Genomic DNA, 23,774 nt, shown 5'->3' with positions numbered 1-23,774 from the left:
TTTGCCTTTACTGTGTTATATACCTCTGCTTATTTCAATATGAAAATGTAACTTCTACGCCAAAAATCTTTGACAAAGATGAACACTCCAGAGAGAAGTGCTGTGTTTATTTTTAGGGTTTGAATACCCACATCACGACATCGTTTGCCCCTGTGATAGACTGACTAATAACTCCCCAAAATAGCCACATCCTAACCCCCGGCACCTGTGACTATTTCTTTATTTGGCAAAAGGGACTTTGCAGAAGTGATTAAGTTAAGGATTTTGAGATGGGGAGATTATCCTGGAGTACCTGGGAGGGCCCAATGTCATCACAAGCATCTTCATAAGAAGTAGGAAGAGAGGGATTCAACTGCTGAAGAAAAAGGCGAGGTGACAACAGACTCAAGGCGGAAAAAAGGCAATGAGATGCAGAACCACAAACCAAAGAGGGGGACAGCCTCCACAAGTTGGAAAAGGCAAGGAAACGGATCCTCCCTCGGGCCTCCAGAAGGAACCAGCGCCAGCAACACCTTGATACTAGCCCCCTAAGACTCATTTCGAACTTCTCACCTCCATAGTGGTGAAATAATAAATCTGTGTTGTTTTAAGCCACCAAATCTGTGGTAATTTGTTACGGCAGCCATGGGACACTAGTACAACCCACATCCCAGGGGTACTGGGCAGAGCACGAAGGCTGCCCCACCTGGCTGTATGCCAGCTTTGCGCCTGGATAATGGGGTTCCCAACACCTGAGGCACAATATTATGAGAATCACATAAAGCGCCTAGCACAGTGGCCAGCTCAGGCCACTGATCAACAAATGTTTGTTCCGCTCTCTAGATCTCTCCCTTTTACCCTCCCCCCTGTACTCAAGCTGTAGTCGTAATGATAGCCAACAAGTGTGCACATTCCCTGTAAAAGAAAACACTCTAGAAAACTCAACTTCACCTTCATGCTTTGGGTTATAAATTAAAGTGGGGAGAAAAACAATGCCAACAGTCAAGCCTGTTGACCGTCGAGGTATTTGTTAAAATAAATATGTCATTATTACCTCAGAGTGTTGACCTTCACAGGGGTATTAGTTCTTACTAATGTCAAAAGGGGAATTTTTTTTTAAATCTGCTTTTCTGCCATGGCACTTTCATGGGCATTTTAAAGTCCAGATTATTATCAGGCCAAGAAATTTATTTTGGCAATCAGTATTTTGTCAGGTAGAAGTCAAAATTCCAAACAAATGGAATTAAATTCTGTTCAACTGAAAATGTAACAAGGAAGGAAGGAAGAAAAGAAGGAAGGAAAGAAGGTGTGATGGTTAATTTTATGTGTTGACTTGGCTGGATCACAGGATGCCCAGATATCTGTTTAAACACTATTTCTGGGGATGTCTATGGGGGTATTTCTAGAAGAGATCAGCATTCAAATCAGTGGACTGAGTAAAGCAGATGACTTCCCCAAAGTGGGTGGGCATCATCCAATTCATTGAGGGCCTGAGTAGAACAAAAAGATTGAATTCGCCCTCTGCCTGACTTCTCGAGCTGAGACGTTGATATTTTCCTGTCTGATTCTCATACCTTCAGACTCAGACAGGGATCTACACCACTGGCTCTCTGATTCTCACACCTTCAAACTACGTGAATGGCTTTCCTGGGTCTCCAGCTTGCACACAGCAGATTGCTGGACTTCTTGGCCTCCATAACTGCATGACCCAGTTCCTTATACTAAGTCTCATTTTATATATAATGTGTATGAATATATGTACGTATGCATGTATATCTGCTGCCCTAAGCTCAAGCCAATAAAATATATATATATCCTCCTATTGGCTCTGTTTCTCTGGAGAACCCTGAATAATACGGAAGGAAAGGAAGAAAAAGGTAAATTTATCTATAATATTTCAATTTTAAACAGGTTGCATAAAGATGAGAAAATCCTCCCCTAAACCACAACCAACCTCCTAATTTCACTCCATAGATTTAATTACACGAATTTGATGACCTTTAGGAACAGCTATGAACTTCTGAAACCTGCACTTGAGTAACGGCCCCCCAGAATCTTTGTGTTATATCTTAAGAGTTAGGGTCAATGTTTATTCCACATCGCAGCCCCACTTCTCGGGAGGCGGGCCACAGGAAAGAGATGAAATTCCACATCATCTGACAGGTGGGGCTGGTGATATCCTTGGTGCACTCAAGCAGAACTCAACCATACCTTCCAGATGCACTGTACTCAGGAAGGATAATTCCTTAAATTTGAAGTGTAAGGCCAGCCTAGTGGTTAAGTTCAGCGTGCTCCACTTTGGCAGCCCAGATTCAGTTCCCAGGTGCGGACCTATACCACTCATCCATGGCCATGCTGTGGTGGCACCCCACATGCAAAATAGAGGAAGATTGGCGCAGGTGTTAGCTCAGGGCAACTCTTGAACTGAAGTGTACATTCCAACAATCTACAGATAAATTCCTTTAGGAAGAGGCAATTGACTTGAGGGTTTTTTTGGGGAAATTACACTTTTCTAAACAGTATTTATTTTGTTTGCAGGTCAGGTAAAATTTACTTACAGTGAAAGTTATGTCTCTCTTGTCTGCACCAATCTGTGACATTTCCTCAGGTTTTCTTTAACTTTCATGACCTTGACCCTTTTGAAGAATACTGGTCATTTATTTTGTTAAATGTCCCTCGATTTGGCTTTTCCTGGTGTTTTTATCACAATTAGATTGAGTTTATGCATTTTAGAAGGAAGGCTTCTGAGGTGACTGCCCTTCTCAGTGGGTACATGATGTCACGGTGCCTCATTACTGATGTTAACCTTGACCACTTGTTTAAGATGGCGTCTGCTGGGTTTCTTCATTGTAAGGTTACTGTTTTCCTCTGAGTAACTAAAAAACAACTTAGCGGAGATGCTTTTTAAACTATGCAAATATTGTTAAGATTAAGTCATCTGTCCAGGGCCGCACTGCTGGTCAGAGGCAGAGCCAGGATTTGAAGTAGGCAGTCGCTCCGGGATCCGTGCTCGTGGCCCCCATGCTCTGCCTCCCCAGTGGCACATACAGCAATATCTGGAAGTACACAGGTATGTGCAAAGTGTGTGGCGTGTCTTTGCAAGTGGGCCTTTTAACCCTTCCCTTTGGAAACCTAAGAGCTCATTCTTCCCTTGCTAATCAACTGAACGGCCTCAGTTCAGTTCAAGGGGAGCGGTCCCCACAGAATGCCTCAGGCACAGCAGCCTGGGTGCACAGGATCAAATCCAGCAGAGGGCCTTAAGTTATCTGGGTTGGCTGTCTGCACTATCAATGCCCAGCTTTACTCCGGCCGGTTAGACCTGAATCAAGAACGCTAGAAAGTTAGTATATTGGAGGGGAAGGGCCCATAATTCTGTGTATTTTGACTTCCCTAACTAATTCTCAAAGGCTAAATTCTAGGGTTCCTCTCACATTTAGTCCTGCTCATTAGAAATATTTGGAATGTTTCTCTTGATAGGATCTGTGGATCTTAGAAGAGTGGGTGTATCACTTGGAGTCAGGCCATACAGAAACCCAGAAGAATCCTCGTCACACTTGTCATCATACAAGCGCTGGGTGAGCCCTGGGGCCCAATTTCCCAAGAGCTCAATCCATTTGGGATGTTGGCCTGGGCAAACAGCCTCTTCAGTCGGAACAAATGCGCCAACTGGTTGCTTCTTGGGGGCTTAGATAAAAGCTGGGAGGTGTACTCAATTGGGGCAGGGGGGTTCTTTTGGTTTAATTAATTGACTATGTGTACTTGAGAGAGGTTACAAGTTCAGGGCCAACATCACAAAACTTCTGCCCTCAGATGTTGAACCTAAGCCAGTGACTTGCCGGTTGCTTAATAGCATCAAGTATTGCCTTAATGTAAGTCAAGGGCACCACCAGCCTTTCGTTTTGGTTTTATTAACTCTTTAGGTATTTACGACCCAAAGGGGTTGTCCTTTCCAGCCCTATCTGGCATCTTGTCTTTCAAGGGGCCCCAGGTATGTGTTTCCTGTCCTTGGCAGAGGGACAAATCTAGAGCTGTGCTAGACGCATGGTCTCCCGCCCTGCAGCTCTGTTTGTTTTGGAGTTTCTTCAAGGAGGGGCGGGATGGAGAGCTCTGCTTGCATAGCGAAGCTGTCAGGCCCACCCCCGACCTTTCTCCCAGTCCACGGCTCTGATAAGTGGGCAGGCCTTGAGCCTGGAGACCCACAGACACACTGGATGGTTTTACAGAAATCAGTGAGGCCGTCTCCTCGTAGGGCTCCGAGGAGCTCCGGATGCGCTGCAGACATGGCCAACCAGACCAACACCTCTGCCCCATTCTACAGCTACGAATATTACCTGGACTACCTGGACCTCATTCCCGTGGATGAGAGGAAGCTGAAAGCCAACAAGCGTAAGTCCTCAACTGGGGAAGCCACTAGGCAGAGGCTGGGGGTTGTTGGCTCAGACGACTCTTTCTCCATTCACTTATTAACTCCAACAGATGTCCCGGGTAAGCGGGAACGTGACCCGGCACTCAGAGATAAAAGTGAACGGGGGCAAAATAGCTTCTGTTATCTTCTGTAATGAGTTCGGAATGAACCTCCTAAGAAACTAAGACATTTTGGGAGCAGAATATGCTTTTAAGATAGCTTTCTTGATAGAATTTATCTGGAGTTCCAATAAGCTAGATGAGTTTCTTCAAATTGTAGATTTTGAGTTTTCTGTTGTCTGGAGGCAGATCTGGGAGAGAGTCATTTTGTCCCTTCTCTAAGATGTATGATTTACTAATTTCTATTAAAATACCAACAGATGTTTCGCCTTCATGGTCTTGGAAAGGACAGTAAGAATGAGCTAATATCCTTCTGCCCATCTTCCTCCCAGTCTTTATCTCTTGAGTAACTTGGCACTTTGTGATCAATCTTCTCTGATTATCCCACCAAGATAACAAGTTAGCTGAGGAAAGGAGCGTGGAAAACAAAAACAAAGTCTTAGCCCTGGGAACCCACCCTCTGCCCTTCCCGAAGTCTCTGGTTCCTTGGGTCTTTCACTACAATCGCATGATACAGCTGTTAAAAAGTAAATGCAGGGGCCAGGCTGGTGGTGTAGTGGTTACATTTGTGTGCTCCGCTTCGGCACCCCAGGTTTGCAGGTTCAGATCCCAGGCACGGACCTGGACACCACTCATCAAGCCATGTTGTTGTGGTGCCACACAAAATAAAGTAAGATTGGCACAGATGTTAGCTCAGGGACAATCTTCCTCACCAAAAAAAAAGTAAATGCAGTCTCTAAAAGGAACTGGATGCTTTTTTTTTTTTTTAAAGATTGGCCCTTAGCTAACATCTGTTGCCAATCTTTTTTCTTCCTTCTTCTTCTCCCCAAAGCCCCCCAGTACATAGTTGTATATTCTAGCTGTAGGTCCTTCTGACTGTGCTGTGTGGGATGCTGCCTCAGCATGGCTTGATGAGTGGTGCTAGGTCTGTGCCTAGGATCCGAACCAGTGAAACCCTGGGCTGTCAAAGTGGAGCGCACGAACTTAACCACTCGGCTACAGGGCCGGCCCCAGAATGCCTTTTGTATGAAAAAAAAGAGTCTGTTACACACCAGCTCAAAACTGAAATCCGTTCGGATGTCACTATTTAATAAAAAGAGGCAGGTCCCTGGCAGAGCCCTTGTCATCCATCTTGATGGGAAGGGTTCCTGTTTCCAGTTTCATTTATAAGTTCTGGAAGTCAAGTACAGGTACCCATCCTTGTGTACTGAGGACTTACTATGTCCCAGCAACGGACTAAAACTTTTGGGGGGGACGATAGGTTTGATGTGTGTTTTCTGATGTAAAGAATAGAATTATGAAATTAACATGCAGATTTTTGTGTGTCACTCACCATGAGGACATATAGGAATAGGGAGAAAGTGCAGAGTTGAAATAAAAGCCCACTCATATATTATCAAAAGTTCAGAACTTTAGGATACATAGAGATCTGGACAAAATGTGGGTTTGCATTCAGGAAAGTCTTTTTTTGATTAACAAGAATTAAATAAAATTCTGGGTCAGCTTCAGGCACTCCCATCCTTTCGTGTGACAGACATCTCCCTCCGTCACCACGTGGGCTTCAAATCTTCTCCCCCTGCTTTGGGTCAGGGAGCTGCTTGCGCTTTTAGAATCTTAGAAGCCACAACCTCAACCTTGGGACCCCCTCATCCACAAATAACTTCCATTTCTGGGAAAACTGTGTGATAATCCTGTAAGTTACGTTTGAGGTTTGAAAAGATGTTCCTTCTTGCAAACATGAACTAGAGTTGGAAATTTACAGCCTGGTGAGTGTAGAAATGAGGTCCAATACTAAACGAAGCTCCTCCCCAAACTCCCAAACCCAAGAAAGACCATCTCAGTGAGGAAACTGTCGCCAGGGAGAGGCCGGTCGCTGGGCCCCCCCGACACCATAGATATCAGGAGCTTTTCATACCCACAGGGAGAAGCCAGTTGCTGGGTCCCCACTAGGAAGAATAAATATCTATTTGTATTTTCATAGAAATTATTTACGTTATACATTTTAGGGGATGGACAAAATAATTCTTTCCAAATCTGCATACAGACAATGGAAAACACAAAATCTACAATTTGAAGAAATCCGCTAAGCTTATTGGAATCCCAAACGAATAGATTAAACTACCAAGAAATCTATCTTAAAAGAATATTCTGTTTCACAAGTGTCTTAGTATTTTAGGAGTTAATTCCAAATTTATTACAGAGGTTATTATATACCATTTTATACACAAACCTTAGATATCAGGAGGTCTTTGATGCCTACAGAGAGAGGTGCTCCTTCTGGCCGCCTCTATTCCTGTTTGTATCCCAGGCTTTATGTCTTGTCTGAATTTAATTTCTGTTTTCTCTGAAGAAGAAGTTTGGTGCTGACAAAAATCCCTCCGCCTATCAGGCTGTTTACACCCTGAATACACAGTTGTCTGTTTTTTTCTGGGAGACTAGCTGGGAGGCAATGCAGAAGCTGGGCACCTGGGCTCCTGAGCCAGGAGGCGGGAATTTGCACCTGAGCTCTGCCAATGACTAGCTGTGTGACTTTGACCAAATAAGTTACTCAGACCAGGCCAGATTCAGGAGGAAGAAATTAGAACCCATGTTGCAATGGGAGAAGTGTTAAAAATTCAAGGCAGTCTTTAATTCCCCATAAATGAGAAAATGTGGCATATAGCAACACGAGCTTCACAGGAAAATGAAATGGGAGGAGTAGCTAGGGAGAGCTGGGACCCAAGGAAGGATTGAAACCGTGACTAGGGTCGTTGGTGAAGGCCCTCCTAAGGCAACCTGGGGGGAGGCCAGAGATCAAACCTTGAGGATGTTTTGAGAAGGAGCCTTCCAGGCAGCAGAGGCACCGAGGGCAGAGGATCTGAGCTAGGGGGGTGCCTGGTGTATTCCAGGAACGACAGAGATTGCAATGACTATTTCCTTATATTTTTGGAAATTACTTGGAAATACCTTTTTGTCTCCTAAAATGGAAACCACTTTATTCTTTCCTAAGCCAATACAACCCATTGACCAACAAGAAAAAAATCAATAGAAATATGGGCAAAGGATATGGAAACAGTAACAGAAAACTCAAATGGCCAGTGAATATGAGAAAATGCTCAGCTTCACAAGTAATCAGAGAAAGGCACTGGGACGCAACAACGAGATACCATTTCACACCCATCTGATTTGAAAACATTAAAAGATTGATATTCAAAATGTTGGGTAGGAAGTAGAGAAATTAGGACTGTCATATGCTGCTGATGGGATAAAAATTGTGTTCAATATTTTGGAGAATGACTTGGCAATGACCAGAAGAGTTACAGTTGCATAATTCAGATCTGCCTCCCAGGCTTCCACCTCGAGCAATGCTTGCACACGTCCACACGGACACTTGTATTTCGATGTTCTCTGCAGCACTGTTTGTGATAGTCAGAAATTGGAAAGGACAATCCATCAATCCATCAACAGGAGATGGACAAATTGTTGTTGTATTATTATAACCAATAATATTCAGTGGTTGCAATCCATGAACCAGATCTGCATGTGTCAATATGAATAAATTGCTAAAGTAGAATGAAGGTAAGAAGCCAGAGACAAAACTATACATCCAGTGGAATCAACTTATGTTAATTATTAATGATCATATTGATTATCATTACATCTGGTTAAACAGTAAATGAATTTATTATAATTAACTATATAATTAATTTGTAAACACAAAATACTTACGCTATATTGTTAATGGAGATGCGCGCATGGAAATATAATAGCATGCATCAATTTCAGGATTGTGGTTTTCCCTGGAGGGGGGCCATGGGATAGGAGGGGGTTCCAACCCTATCTATAATATTTCAATTCTGTTTTTTTAAAAAAGGATCTGAAGCAAATATGACAACATGTTTGATGGATGCATAGGTTTTATCATATTTTGCTGTATATTTTTCTATATGTGTCTGGAACATTTCATAATTCAACGTTTTGATGTATTTTTTAAAAGTTGATATACCCTTTAGTAAAAGATTCAGACATAAATTACTTAAAAGAAATCGGTGTTACCATTTCAGTGCTTAGCCAACTAGGATTTTTCTGCATGCCTAAACCCATACGTGCATAGGTGCACACTCATGTGTGTGCACGTACACACAAACCTACACGCCCACACACAAGTGGACTGCTACCCTGTGTGCTGTTTGTAATAACTCCTGCCCGGCCCTCCTCAGGGGAAACTCAGAACTTCCTTGAGTCTCCTCCCTTCTCCCTGGGCCTGTCTGTGACTGTATTAGGCAGGACCCAGTGGGTGGGCAAGTGGCCATCCTCTCCAACAGAGGCACGAACTCAGCTGGGGAGGACAAGGACCCTGAGCTTGCTGGAAGTTGGGTTATCAGCTGGTGAGAACAACTCTGTGCTCTGGGTGGTTTGATAAAAATTTAAATGTTTAGTTCATTTTGACAAAGATGCTCTTTTTTTTTTTCCTACTGTGGGAAAATATACAGAACATGAGATTTACCATTTTAAATGTACAGTTCAACAACCTTAAGTACATTCACATTGTCGTGTAACCATCACCACCATCCGTCTCTGGAACGTTTTCATTTTCCCAAACTGAAACTCTGTCCCCATTAAATACTAACTCCCCGTCCCCACCTCCCACGAGCCCCTGGCACCGCCATTCTGCTTTCTGTCTCTCTGAAGTCGACTATTCTGGCTACCTGCTGTGCCCTGAGTGTTTGTGTCCCCCCCAAGATTCGTATGTTGGAACTCTAATCCCCAGTAAGATGGTATTTGGAGGAGGGGCCTTTGGAAGGTGATTAGGGTTAGATGAGGTCATGAAAGTGGGGTCCTCGTGATGAGATTGGTGTCCTCATAAGAGACACAACACAGCTTGCTCTCTTTCTCTCGCTCCTCCACGTGGGACATAACCAGAAAGAGCGGTCTCACCAGGAACCCAGTCCACCAGCACTTGATCTTGGACTTCTCAGGACCCAGAACTCTGAGAAATAAATTTCTCTTATTTAAGCCACACAGTGTACGTATTTTGTTATAGCAGCCCCAACTGAGAGTCCCTCATATGAGTGAAATCATACACTATCTGTCCTTTTGCAACTGGCTTATTTCACTTAGCATCGTGTCTTCAAGGTGACAAAGGCCCTCTTGAGGCAGGCCATTTTACCAGTTTACAGAGCCGTGAGGCAGGAAGAAATATATTTTAAACAATAAATTGTTTGCAGGTAGCCACTACGAGAAATATAACCTCGAGAACAACGGTCTCCTGACACCAAAAACATAAACAAGAGGAGATTCATTATAGCAACTGGCTTGCACCTTTAGGGGGCCGGGAAGTTCCACCGTCCGCCATCTGCAAACTGGAGGCCCAGGAAAGCTGGCGGTGTAATTCAATTTGAGCCCAATGGCCTGAGAACTAGGGGCCACTGGTTTAAATCCTGGAGTCCGAAGGCCCGAGAACCAGGAACTCCAATGTCTGAGGGTAGACAAAGATGGATGTCATAGTTCAAGAAGAGAGGGCAAGAATTCGCCTTTTCCTCGGCTTGTTGTTCCATCCTGCCCCCAATGGATTAGCTGATGCCCGCCCTCAGTGGTGAGGGCGCATCTGCTTTACTCTGTCTGCTGAATCCAATGCTAATCTCTTCCAGAAACACCCTCACAGACATGGCAGAAATAGTGTTTCACCAGCTGCCCGGGCATCCCTTAGCCCAATCAACTTGACTCATAAAATTAACCATCACAGTGGTGTCAACCAAAAAACTTGGTCATCAGTTGAGGACTAGGAGTGGTGGCGGAGGGGACATCGGAGCCCCTGAGGCAGGAGCAACAGCCATAGCAGGCTATGCAGAGAGTGGTCACAAGAGTGATGAATGTGTGCACAGGTGAACTGGCGCGGGAGTCCAGCGTGGGGCGTCTGCTTGTTATTTTGTCATGATGCTGTTATGTTGCCCCCCAGGGCATCTCCTGTCTAGAGGAGTTCCTCATCCACCAGCATCTCCCCCTTTTCGCTGGCTTGCTCAGTCCTGTATAAGGACACATGGATCTGCAGCCCCGCTGCCCTCTTGGACCATCAGCTAAGGACTCTCCACCTGTGGTTGCCAAACTTCTCAAAGGCATGGCCACTTTCGCCCTCTGCTTTCCCAGTCACGGCTTCCCCGAAATTAGGCTTCTGCATTCACCGTGGGATGAAAACGCCTCTTCAGAAAATAGCAACCTGCATGCTCACCTCCTTCTGCCCCCTTGTTTCTGTGTCTCTCCACCTTCACTTCCATCTCTCTCAACCTCTTTCTTCTTCCCCTTTGCACTCTCCTTAGGCCAACCAACTTGCTAGGTTTGCCCAGGACTGTCCCATGGATGCATCTTCAGGAACTCAGGCCTATCGGATGGTCACCCTAATTCTCCTCTTCTTCCTCAAGGCCCACAGACATAGGACCAGGGCTGCCACTAACACATATCATAGAGAAAATTAGAACAGCATTGCTCCTCTGCACACACAGCTAATCACAACCCATTCAAGTGGGTCCCTTGAGCAGTGCGCGACCTGTGCAATTCTTTACAGCCTCACTGTATAAGAGTGACTCCAGGCTCAACCACATGCCATTTGCTCATTTCCATGTCCCTGCCCTCCCCAGAAAGCCTAAGCTCCCCTTTTCCTCATGGTAGCCCCTGTGAAATTTGGCACTGTGAAGTTTGTTTTTCATTTTTCCTGATGAGAGCCGCTTCCACACCACACCAGAAACACACCATACATACCTTGTCCTACCTTCTGGCCTTTGCTCAGGTTTAATTCAACCATCCAAATTCTGTACTATCCATTATGGGCCAGATGTTGCCCTGGGACCCAGAGGTACAAAAGCAAAAAGACTAAATCCATGTCCTTGATTTTTTTCAAGAACTATTTTATTTTTTTACCATTATTATCTGTTTTATGATGAAGTATTTCCAAGTAGATTACAGGCATCATGACATTCCTCCACAAACTTTCGGGAACCATTAACAAATAAGAACATACCAGTCCATCGAAATATTTCAATACCCATTTCTTAGTATCGTCTACCTCCCAGTCTATATTCAGCTTTCCCCCATTTCCCCAAAACGTGCTTGTGAGCTACTTTGTCCAACCCACGTTGGTGTGCAGCATATGGTGATGTCCCTGAAGCCTCTTTGATTCTAGAAAGGGCCGTTTTTGTGGTAGATGACACTGACTTGAGGAAGCGATCAAGCAGGTCCCTCTGTCATATCCTCAACTGTCCAGTCAGGTGGCAGATACTGACCATTAATAAACTGTTGTTCGATTAATGGGGCTATGCTGGAGATTGCAGAAGTTGCCAGCAGAGCACAGAGAAGGACACTCCTGGGGAGAAGAAAGAGGCAAGGAAGTCTTCACGAGGAAGATTCGGTTAAGCTGAGCCCAAAGAATTGACGGGACCCTGCCTGCTACACGGCAGGCTAGCACAGGGCAGAGAACGTGCTACTCCTGCGCATAAAGGGGGTGCTTCTGGGAAGGGGCACACGGAGTGAGTTTTGGGGAACAGTGACAGAGGCTGTGCTCCAGGCCACCCCGGGGCCAGATTCTTGCAGGCTGGCCTCAGAGGATTCCTGGAAGCAGTGGGGAGTCATTTCAAATTGTAAGCAAGGAAGAAACAAGGCCCAATTTGCGTGCTGAAAATATCCCTCTGGTGAATACATACATTTGAGAGTCGGGATGGTATCGGTGACATCTGGGCGCAGATCATTCAGGCTGCTATAGCAAACTACCACAGATTGGGAGGCTCATAAACAAAAGAAATGTATTTCTCATGGTTCTGCAGGCTGAGAAGTGCCAAGATGAAGGTACCAGCACAGCCGTGTTTGGGAGAAGGGCCTCTTCCTGGTTCATAGCTGGCACCTTCTCTCTGTGTCTTCACATAGCGCAAGAGGCAGGGGACTCTCTCTGGCCTCTTTTTATCAGGGCACTCACTCCATTCGTGAGGGCTCCATCCTTATGACCTCATCACCTCCCAAGGCCCCACCTCCTAATACCATCATATTGGGGGTTAGGATTTAACATGAATTTTGGGGGGGACACAAACTTTCAGACCACAGCACAGCCCAAGCTAATTATTACCCCGGGGGCCTCTCCCTCAGCCCTGGGGCACCACATAGCCTTTACTTATATCTTTTATCCGGTTAATAATTCTTCATGTTTAACTTCCCTGTTTGATCTACTGTGTGTTTTCTATCTCCTGATTGGGCCCAGACCACTATCATGTCCTTCCAGTCTTTTTTCTCTGCATTTGCATAAACGTGCGGAACTGCAGCATGGAAAGAGCGAGTTCACAGATCAGAAAGGCCCTTTCGTTTTTCTCCACCTGCTCCTGCAGACCTACTTAGTGGTGTGGCTCTTTGCCTGCCCCTGGGTAGCACTTTGAGCAGGCCCCGTGCTCATTCGTAAATCTCAAAAACAGCCTGCCAGTCACTTTAGTGACCAAAGCAAATGTCTAATCCTATAAGATGTTAAAATTATTTCAAAACAAACCACCTTCAAACTTCACTCGAAGTTAGAACATCCTCTTTGCCTAGCGTGGGGGGCAGGGGTGCTTCTCTTTTCCCTGCTCTGCCAGCTCCTTTCTCCCTAGCCACCTGTCCCATCCTGGTTTGTGACACAACTTCATTGGAGCACGAGGGAAGGAAAGAGGTGAGGGGCAGGAAGGATGGTGCTTGGCTGGCTCCCGTCTGGGCAGGTGTGTCCTCTGCTGGGGAGAGTGAGTCCAGCTGGCTCCTTCTATTCTGGTGGGGAGCTTTGCAAGGTACCCCACTGGAGGGGATCCTCTCTCCTGCTGGCCTCATAGGACAGCCCCCAGCGCCATGTTCTCAGAGGCCAGCCCTCACCTGTACTGGCTCAGTTGGAGGCCCACGTCCCCTCCAGGCCGTGCTTGTGTGCACGGTCCTTTTAGGCCAGGTCCAGGCTGGCTCGACTGAGCCTGTACCCTCCCCTGATGCCCTCGGCTGGGCCTTTGACAACACACAGCGTTGCCCCCCAACAGCAGCGTGGCAGCCCCCTCTACTCTGCTGACAGTGACGGCGGGGTCTCTCACTCTCCAGCACATGTCAGACTCCAGTCCACTGTGTCCCACCGACTGCAAGGGACACACACAGAGTTCCCTGAGCGGCCCCATTGACTAGAGAGGAGGCACCGACTATCCACTTTACACCGTGAGGGGCGTGGGGGCCTCTGCACACTACTGTCTCAAGAAAATTCTTTAGAGTTAAGCATCACCAAACTAGACTTTAAGTAGTCCACATCTGTCTTAGTCTACTCGGCTGCTGTAACAAACTATCATAGACCCGGGGGCTTAAACAGACATTTATTTCTCACAGTTCTGGAGGCTGGAAATCCAAGATCAAGGCAGCAGCAGATTGGCTGTCTGGTGAGGGCCCTCTCCCTGGCTTGTAGATGGCCGCCTTCTCTCTGTGTGTTCACATAGCCTTTCATCGGTGCATGAAAGTAGGTGGGGAGAGAGAGAGAGTGTGTGTCTTCCTCTTCTTATTAGGGCACTAATTCCCTTATGCGAGTTTCACCTTCAAGATTTCTTCTCAACGTAATTACCTCCCATGGGCCCCACCTCCAAACAGCATCACACTGGGCATTAGGGCTTCCACACACGAATCTGGGGGAAGACACAGACATCCGATCCATAGCAGCCCCTTGGTCTTAGATTTCAGCCAAAGCAAACAGAGAGAGTCCATTACAAACATCCTGACTCCTATATATGTTTCAAATAGGACCTGGCTGTATATCCTGTTTTGTACTCTGCTTTTTGACTTCACAATGTTTTATTTTCCCACGTCATTAAATATTCTTTTCAAAAACTTTGTGAATAGCTGCATGGTGTTCTAGAAATTAGTGTCTTTGAAAATAAAGAATGTTTCCAGGATTTTGCTATTATAAGCAGAGGCCTTAGGAAAAGAACTTCCACTGCTGTGTGTCTAGTCAAGATGTCTGGCCTATTTTTGTCCTTAGTATTTAAATTCAAATAAGTTTACCCCCCAAAAATTTAAAAATGCATAAATGGAAATCTCCATTATCCACACTCTGTGCGACCATTACCACTGTGTCACTGTTGTTTTCTTCGATGATCAGCAAAAGGCAGTGGCAGGCGGCCTCAGGGATGCTCTGTTACATGGCTCCGAAGGTGGGGTAAGGTGAGCTCCTGTCCAGGTGGGGATGGAGGTAGATCAGACCACAGACAGCGGGTGTCCTGCATTGCTGCCAAATGCGACCTTCTCTCAGGTCGCCAGTTCCTTTGGGTTGGGCCTCCTCCCCAGTCACACGAGTCAGGAAGCAGCACGCCCTAGTTCTCAGCAGTGTTTCTGCACATCAAAGACAGAAGGATGCTGGGAATGATGCTCTGTGAGCCGGGAATGCTTTAGGGAGAGATGAAGAGGCAAAGCTCTCGCTCAGATCTTCTCACTGGTGGGTCATCTGGGGCAGCTGGCTGAAATGTCTCAGGCCAGCCTGGGTTCAACTCTCAGGCCGAGTAGAGAAGGAGATAAAATAGAAAAATACCCAGGGCTCATGTGTTAACTTAACAAGCAGGAAGGATATTAAGATTTTTGTGTTCATGCCCGTACCCTGGAATGTATTCCATCATGGCTGGGCAGATAATTGGAAACATCTAGGGATTTATATAAATTTTTATGGAGCATTCAGTGCTGAGTGGAAGGCTGTGGGATGCCCTTTCCCAGGGACGGCTTGAAATCTGGTGTGATTTAGTTACAAGGACTCCACAAGGATTTTTACCATTGCGATTTTCAGACATGGCTTCTGATTATTTCCTGGAAAGGTTCAGAATCTCCCTAACACTGTCAGAAAGGTGGAAAATGCAAATCTGTTTCCTGAGGCCCTGCCTGAACTGACTGTCTGTTTGATCTCCTCTCTGTCCTCTTTTCAGAGGCTGAGTTTAGGAGAAAACCAGTCCCATATTCCAACCTTACAGTGCAATACAGATTATTCTAATCTCTTGGGTCTCCAGACACTGCTCTGGGAGCAGCAAGATGGACTGATTCCCTGTGGGGAGTGCCAGGCTTTCATGCTGTATTAATTATGTCTCGGGTCAATACATCTTCTGCCTTTAATTATGGGTTAGGAAGAATGTGTCAGAGCCCACATTGACTTCCGCTGGTATGCCGCCTCTGGCAGCTTCGATTATAAGAAGTCTGTCCATCTGTTGCCCCAACAGCTGGGAGAGGAAGAACAGAAACACACGACTAACCAATCTCTCTGAACACAACACAGAGAAGTCAGTGAAAAGATTGAACAAAAGCTCTACACACAACTCTTTCCTCTCGTTCAGAGTAATCAATTTCAGGTTACAACTTCAACCATGACCTCTAACTCTTCACAAACAGTCAGTCCCATGGGCATGACATAAACAGTGAAAGCGATTTCTAAACACAGATAGGAGAATGTTTACCTTGGAACAAATTCCCCACGAAAACAGCCCCATGGGAAGGTGCTACACTTGAATGATTCCATTATTGCTGAAAAACTGCTTGGCACTCTTCTTTTGGAGCTGACTTTGGTGACAATAGCACATCCTATGAAACATACATGGTGATAAATTGATGTATTTTTTTAAAGTTTTGTTTTTTAGTTCTAAAAATTGATGTCATAATAGTTTACAACATTGTGAAATTTCAGTTGTACATTATTGTCTGTCAGTCACCCTATATATGTGCCCCTTTACCCTTTATGCCCACCCCCTAACCCCCTTCCCCTCTGGTAACCACTAATCTGTTCTCTTTGTCCATGTATTTGCTTATAAGTGATGTATACTCTTTGAGGGTAGATTTGCTTTTGGGAAATAGTTAAGATTCACCCAGAAACCAGTTGGGTGAATGAAATGGATGATTAAGCTAATTGATACCACCTGAGTATCAAAAATAAAATATGATCTCATAAAGGAGCAAAATTGGTGTGTGTGTGTGTGTGTGTGTGTCCTTGAAGGGAATTCCAAAAGAAGAATTCGTAAATGTTTATGAATGTCCGATAAATGTTTGGTCAATGTGCCTATTTTAGGAAAATTGATATGACTCTATGGTAGAGGGAGGGTGATTATTTTGAAGGTCAGCATTCATTTGGATTTTCAAGTTTGGGTATATTCATTTAATGGCAGTTCTTTTTACTGATTCAATAAAGAAAATTGGTTACAATTAGCAGAGTACCAGATGAACTAGAAGTTGATTTCTCTCTCATGGCCAAGTCTGCAGGACGGGTGGTGGGTCCTCTCCATGAAATCCTCAGGAACCAGCTTCATTCCAGCTCACTCTCTGCCATCTCTGGGACATTTCCCTCGTTCTCTAGGCCTTGCTCTAGCCATCACACCCATGTTCTGGGCAGCCAAATGGAGGAAGGGAATAAAAAGAGACACAAGGTACTAGAATTCTAGCAGTCTCTGCAGGAAGACTCCTAGAAGTTGTCCTGTAGGCTCCACTCACATCTCATTGGCCAGAATCTTGTCACATGGCCATATCTAGCTGAAAGGGAAGCTGGGAAATGTAGTCTTTATCCCAGGCAGCCATGTACCCAGCTAAAGGCAGGAGTTCTATCACTAAGGAAGCGGCTGAGAGGGAACATTAGGATTGACAACTAGCAGTCTATGCCACAACTACCTTCACTCATATCTTACATTTCAGTGAGCTTAAAGGACGCAGTGATATCACTTGGCACTAAACCCTCTTAACAGAAATGATAATTTTAGTTCTATTTATATATCATTTCACATCCATTAAACGAGGAACTGTGCCATGTGCATTGTATATACATATTATTTTATTTAATCCACTTAACAGCCTATATGATTATCCCCATTTAACAGATGTGGAAACAGATCTAGAGGTGTGAAAATCCCAGATTGGGGGCTAGCCCTGTGGCCAAGTGGTTAAGTGCGTGTGCTCCGCTGCTGGCTGCCCAGTGTTTCGTTGGTTCGAATCCTGGGCATGGACATGGCACTGCTCATCAAACCACGCTGAGGCAGCATCCCACACACCACAACTAGAAGGACCCACAACGAGGAATATACGACTATGTACCGGGGGGCTTTGGGGAGAAAAAGGAAAAAAGTAAAATCTTTAAAAAAAAAAAACAAAAAACCCAGATTGCCTGAGATCACATGGCTAGAAAATGGCCTAGTCAGAATTTGAACTCAAAACTTCCCCTAGGCACCTCCAGATCCTAGGCCCTTCCTGCTGCCATTGCTCCCCAAAAGGGAAGACTCTTGGAGTCAATCTTCTACTAGGACTCTGAGACTCAAATGTTAGCAGCATTTGGAGGAATGCTAAAACTGGGGTTTATCGGTTCTCACTCAGCAAAACTGAGGTGCCTCCTATGAGTAGGGAGTATTCCGATTGGAGTAGTTTGTCAATTCCAAGGTAGGTTGAGAAAACCACCCCTGCCTGGCCCCCCGACGTGAAGTGCAGCCCAACCAGTCCATCCAGAGCCTTCTTTTGTCAATCCACTGTGGATGCCTAATTTCCTTCATTCTGCCGGTGTGGACTTGGAAAGGAAGGAAGGACAGAGGGAGGAAAAAGGGGAGGGAAGGGGAAAGAAGGAAATGAGAGAGGGAAGGAGCAGGAAGGGAGGGGGAGTTATCTATGGCTGGACCGGTTTCATTGCCCAGCCTGGTGCTCCTTTTTGTAAAGACAAGCCCTCGGATGTTTAAATATTTCCGTCCGACACTGGGGAATGACAGCTCTTGCCCTTGGAACAAAATGTTCTCTCCAAGCACTTAGGCTGAACCTTCAGTGGGAAGAGGAAAAAGAAGCCTATTTTCTTGGCTGCCTTTTTCAACAGAACATGATGAAAGAGAATTTCGCACAGGAAATGGCTAGCGGCGATTGATCGCGTTTTTGGTCTACAAAATACAAACTTCCCTTCTCTGTAGACACTGTGTTCTGTGGAAGCTGTCATCTCATTCCCTGCTTGTATCTGAAGATAATGATCACAGGCTGCAGCAGACAAGTGTGAGCCCGGGAGAAGGGGAGGGGATGTCTCAACTGCTAAATTTTTAAAGATTTTATTTTTCCTTTTTCTCCCCAAAGCCCCCCGGTACATAGTTGTGTATTTTTAGTTGTGGGTCCTTCTAGCTGCGGCATGTGGGACGCCGCCTCAGCACGGCCTGATGAGCAGTGCCATGTCCGTGCCCAGGATTCGAACCGCCGAAACCCTGGGCCGCCTAAGTGGAGCGAGTGAACTCAACCACTCGGCCACGGGGCTGGCCCCTCAACTGCTAAATTTTTGAAGCCATCACCGTAGAGGCCCTTATACAACTCATCTAGGTACTCAAGACCTCAGGCCCTGCGTTAGATTTACGAAGGAAAACAAGCATTAGTGTCTGAAGAAATCTCAAACACCCTTACAGAATAAAATTCCAAACCAAATTTTCTGAGAGCATATATACCATCATCCTCAGAGGGTCATAAAATAAATCGTGACTCTGCGATGAAGTTGGGCTGACGCAGGTGTTGTAGAATAACGAACAGTGAGTGAGCAAGGCATGCTGAGAACGTCAGAAGCTTCTTTTAAACGTTTTTAGTCTTAGGACAGACAGTAACAACCTCCTTTCCTGCTTCCCAGGAGCACATATGTCCCTTAAAGAGTTCAGTGCTCTAGGGCGCCACCGTCCGTTTCTCAGCTCAGGGACAGGAAGGAGAGAGGATGTGAGAGCCAGCCTGGGGGTCTTTGTGGGCCTGGCCCCTCTGGAGGGTCAATGCCGAGTTGCTGATGGCGCCTTACAGGGTAGTAGGAGCTCTGATTCCTTTTGCAAGTCCTGCATCTTTTCCCTCTATCCTGTTTTTGATGCTGTCAGGGTCCAAGATCAACTCTGACAAGTCTTCAGTTTCTCCCTCTACCCTTCTTGGGTCATAGAGGGTAGAGGTGACACCTTTTACTCAAATACCGTTATTTACCCCCAGGGCCTCTACCTCCATCTCTCTGTAGATGACTCACAAATCTTGAAGATCCTTTGTATACATGCATGCATGCATTCATTCATTCGTTCATTTACCCATTCATAAACATCTTTTTGTTTGAACAGAATACAACAGAAGGCAGGGCAGGGTGAGAGCAAGATGTGCTGCAGGAGTTCAGCGGAGGAGGTTGGGGGAGGAGAGTGCAGGCAAGGGCATCCAGGATTTCTGGTGTGCGGGGTTGACTCCCTCTGCATCTTAACAGCCCCTAGCAGATCCTGGCTCGTGTAGGTGCTTACTAAATACCTGTGGGATTACCATCCTTCAGGAGCCACCTTTGGTCACATGTGTAGGTGTCCAGCGTATCCCGGTTTGGGGCATCTTGTCCCACAGTCATGAGCACCTCTGGGAGGAGATACTGGCAGACACTAATTATGTGCCTGGTGCTCTGTGCCCATAGCCATGGACAATCACCAAGAAAAACAACCGCATTGCAGCAGGTCCCTAGCAACTTGCCGAATGTTCCTGAACTGGTGCTCTGGAGAAAGGCACCTCCTGACCTGCCAGGTTCTACCCAGGGCCCAGAAGAGTCTAGGCATGTTTCCTGGTTTCCCGAGGCACCTTCAGCCTCTGGCTGCAAATACAGCCATAGTGGTGGCTGCAAAGTGCTTTTCCATCCGGTCGTTTGCCCCCAGCTGGGCCTGTCCACCTGAAGGAGAAGGAGCCGCTCTTTCTGCCACACCGAGCAGGCTGCAGTTGCTGGAGTTGGTTAAGAGCTCCGCAGCCAGAAGGGCCTCGCCTTCCATGGGGAGCACGCAGATGCTGTCATCTAGCGGACAACCTCCTGTGTCTCTAATTCTTGGGGTCTCTGAAGCTGCCCCTCATGGGGCTGGTCACCAAAGGCCCCGAAGCCCTCTCAGGGGAGAGGTGGCCATCCTGTGACACGAAGCTGCCCACAGCCCTTTCTCCTCCCTCCCAGGGAGTAAGAGAGGGCGGGCAGCAGCGGGAGCAGGTGCAAAAGTAAGTTGGTAGGGCGCCACCGAAGTCCATGTACTGTTTTCCCTCAGCCATCACCCTAACTGACCCAGCAGCCAGTTGCCCTGACAGAAAGCCACTTCTCTGCTGCCCTGGTCCTTCCCAGGTTTCCTGTTAATGGAAACAGCTTCTCAATGGTCACAGCTGAGAGGCTGGAGGAAGAGGGAACAGGTATACTCAGAAGCCTATTTCCACAGTGCTCGGGGCCCTTATTTCCCTGCTGTGGGCTTCGGGGACATCACACTGACGCTGAGATGCAGCTCTCCCTCCCGCAGATTCCATCGTCATCGTCTTCTGGGTGAGCCTGGCGGCCTTCGTGGTGCTTCTCTTCCTCATCCTGCTCTACATGTCCTGGTCGGGCTCCCCGCAGACGAGGTAAGTGAGGAGGGTGGGGATGGAGGTCACTCAAGTGGTTAAATAGTGAGGAACTGTGTGTCCACACAGCGGAATATTATTCAGCCATAAAAAGGAACAAAGCACTGATTCATGCCAACACATGGATGAACCTCAACAGCATGGTGCTGGGTGAAAGTAGCTAGACACAGAAGGCCCCACACTGTGTGATTCCATTGATAAGAAATGTCTGGAACAGGCCAATCTCTAGAGACAGAAAGCAGATGAGAGGTTGCTACTGGGTGCTGGATTTCTTTCCCAGATGATAAAAATATTCTAAGATAGATTGTAGTGATGGCTGCACAGTTCTGTGACTATACTGAAGAGCAGTGAATTTTTATACTTCAAATGGGCGAACTTCATTGTATGTAAAGTATCTCAATTAAGCTGTTAAAAAAAGTACAGTTGAAAGGACCCCATGTGTCAGTTAAGTCTTGCTAAATACCTCACCAGGAAAATGGGAGCCTAATTTAGTCATCTATGGCCACCATCTGGTATTGAGTGCCTACTGAGTGCCTTAGTGGTTAAATTGAATGTAAAATCTAGGAGCTCCGAGTGGTAATTAGAGCCTAGCTCGTTATATGTTAACTCTCTTGTGCTGGACAATTGGCCCACCGCATCCAATTTTCCTTTCTAGCTTAATATGCCCCCATAGCTGTCCTAAAGACTGTTCTTACAAGGGACCCTATGTCACCTCTCTCCCTGCCATAGCTGATGGGACCAGGGCTGGGCAACTGACCCAATGAGGGCCTGTCCGGGGCTGGCCAATGTCCCTTGAAACATGTGACCTGGCCTCAGATGGCACTGAAGCGTCCAGGAAGAAGACCGGGGCTGGACGCCATCGTGGAGCAAGAAGTCTAGGGCAGAGGAAACCACGAGTCAGCATAGGAGCTGGTAGCAGAGAGAGATGAGCAGGGCTATTTTGAGAGAGGAAAGGATGAGGAGCCTTGAAGACCTTGAAAGAACCAGAGAGGACAGCCCGTCCACCGACGGGGTCCCACTGCAGGTTCCCGCGAGGACCTTTGTGTCTGCGCATGTGCAGACACACTTGGATGGGCCTGTTTCTTCTACCCCTCCCCCACCTACCCTGCCCGTAGTGTCCCATCCAGCAGGTCGACCCTCCCCAGGTCATTTCTGGTTCCCTTTGCACACATGTGAGGCAGGGACCAGCTTTGGAGCAACGAAGAAATCTACTTTTTCCTTTCAGCTTTCAGAATTGACATTGAATTTAAGCAGGTTTTTTACCTCCAAGAGATACCTGGGGGATAAACTAATGAAATCGTCTTTCTTTTCTACTCTTCTGAGGTGACTTGGAACAAGGGACAGTTTGCAAGGATGGTCAGTTGTCCTCCTGGGGGAAAGTTGCTTAGTCCTGTGAGCACACAGGCGGCCATGGCTGAGGGGTCTTGCGTGTTTTCTGGGCAAGAATTTCACAGGGCAACTTGATGACGTTGTTCGTCCTGACTGGCCTCCTGGCGTCCTAGAGAAAATGCTCTCCAGGCACTCTGTAAAGACTGTGGAATGCTCAGGGTAGCCAGATGGATCCCTGGTAGAACTTAGGAAAGAGGATGCTGAGTTCCGTGCTAAAAAAGAAAAAGGTTATGCTAGCATCGTCTGGAAGGGAGCTGAGCTCCCTCGGGCTCCCTTCCTGGCTGCTTCATTCACGTTAGAATGATAAGCACATGAACACTAGTTCTCCAGCTTAGACAGCTGTCACTACCCTGCCTCATTTCATCCTGATGAGACCTATGAGGCAATTATCATCACATTTCATTGATGAAACTGAAGGCAGGCAGGACGTGGAGGGCTGGGCTCATGCCAGGGGGCTGTGTCCTCTGCCCCCCGCACCTCGAGTGCAGATGAGTCCATCCAGAGAGGAGGGATTTCCAGCTAAGATCCAAGTTGGCTGAATACGTGGATACCAGATGAGTCACTCGCAAACGCGTGGATGCAGGGAAGGTCCATCTGCCCCCCCATCCCCCACCCCCAACTGTAAGTGGACACATGAGGGAGAAGTGACCTCGGGGGGAAAGACCTCAGGTCTAGGTCACCATCAACACTTCCTCTTTTCTTCCATTTCTCCACAATGGCGACCTCTGCAAGCTGGGCTGCCCCTCCCCGGGGCCCTGCTCCCCTGGCAGAGGTGCTGGCGCTCTGTGGCTCCGTCCCTATGGGCTTTGGAGGCAGGAGGGAGCCACAGGGAAGCCCCCAGGAGGGGCGGTTCTCTGCTGGCTTTGATGCCTGCCTTCTTCCATCTGCTCTGTCCACAGGGACAACACCCAGCACCACCCAACATGTCCCTGGAGTCACAGCCTCAACCTCCCCTTCTGTGTCCGGAGGCACCCACTGCACCACAGGGACCCTCGGGGGACCCCGCAGGCTCCACCGAGCTCGGCTGAGGAACCAGGCAGCAGAGCATCCGGCCGCGATCAGCAGCCGCAGGGAGAGAGCCCCTCTGCCTTGTCCCCCACAGCCCCCCAGGCCCACTGTGCCCTCCTCTGGGAACTGACCCCTGATGGGGACCCCCACCGCGTCAGCTGATGTCAGGAATGAGTTCAGCGAGCCTCCCCCTGGAGACTGAACCTCCGGACTGTAGAACAGACACCAGCAAACCACAGCCATTGCCGAGGGAACCAGGGAACTCAGACCAACCTGGACACGCACATGCGTTCAGAAAGCCCGTTCACACGTAGCAGGAAGCACACCCGGGTCAAGAGTGACTCTGCCAGGAGGCAGATAACATGCATTTATCCAAGGATGGCAACGCCTAACCACCCAGCATGGGAAAGTAGTCTCTGATATTGCTCATTTTATTTAGTGCACTTAAACCTGATTATTTACTGCTTATGTTTGCTTTGGGAAGGACAGAAAAATAAATATGTATGAACTAAATTTAAAAAATACTCACTTGC

At 46.9% G+C, this 23,774-nt stretch overlaps 1 protein-coding gene across 3 annotated transcripts; it reads left to right on the top strand.

Moving 5' to 3' along the window:
• Window positions 1-3,476: 3,476 nt before the first annotated feature.
• Window positions 3,477-23,713, top strand: LOC124234276 (melanocortin-2 receptor accessory protein-like). 3 transcript variants are annotated; one of them, XM_046651537.1, is made up of 4 exons: window positions 3,477-3,554; window positions 4,229-4,365; window positions 20,745-20,844; window positions 23,133-23,713. In XM_046651537.1, the coding sequence occupies exons 2-4, from the start codon at window positions 4,260-4,262 to the stop codon at window positions 23,401-23,403; spliced, it is 477 nt and encodes a 158-aa protein (XP_046507493.1). In that variant the 5' UTR covers window positions 3,477-3,554; window positions 4,229-4,259; the 3' UTR covers window positions 23,404-23,713. The 3 variants fall into 3 exon arrangements, with proteins under 3 accessions (XP_046507493.1, XP_046507492.1, XP_046507491.1); XM_046651536.1 differs by lacking the exon at window positions 3,477-3,554 and adding an exon at window positions 3,693-3,848; XM_046651535.1 differs by lacking the exon at window positions 3,477-3,554 and having other exon boundaries at window positions 4,153-4,365; window positions 23,133-23,712.
• The last annotated feature ends 61 nt before the right edge of the window (window positions 23,714-23,774 follow it).

This window comes from Equus quagga, unplaced genomic scaffold (genome assembly GCF_021613505.1).
Source record: "Equus quagga isolate Etosha38 unplaced genomic scaffold, UCLA_HA_Equagga_1.0 73442_RagTag, whole genome shotgun sequence".
NCBI lineage: Eukaryota > Metazoa > Chordata > Mammalia > Perissodactyla > Equidae > Equus > Equus quagga.
Note: the sequence above shows the minus strand (reverse complement) of the source record. Positions and strands in the feature narration are given on the sequence as shown.

Excerpts from the sequence above, each read along its gene's own strand:
- LOC124234276 (XM_046651535.1), top strand. The coding sequence starts at position 4,191 with ATGGTTTTACAGAAATCAGTGAGGCCGTCTCCTCGTAGGGCTCCGAGG. Across the intron at positions 4,366-20,744 it reads GAAGCTGAAAGCCAACAAGC|ATTCCATCGTCATCGTCTTC; the intron begins GTAAGTCCTCAA and ends TCCCTCCCGCAG. Across the intron at positions 20,845-23,132 it reads TCGGGCTCCCCGCAGACGAG|GGACAACACCCAGCACCACC; the intron begins GTAAGTGAGGAG and ends CTCTGTCCACAG.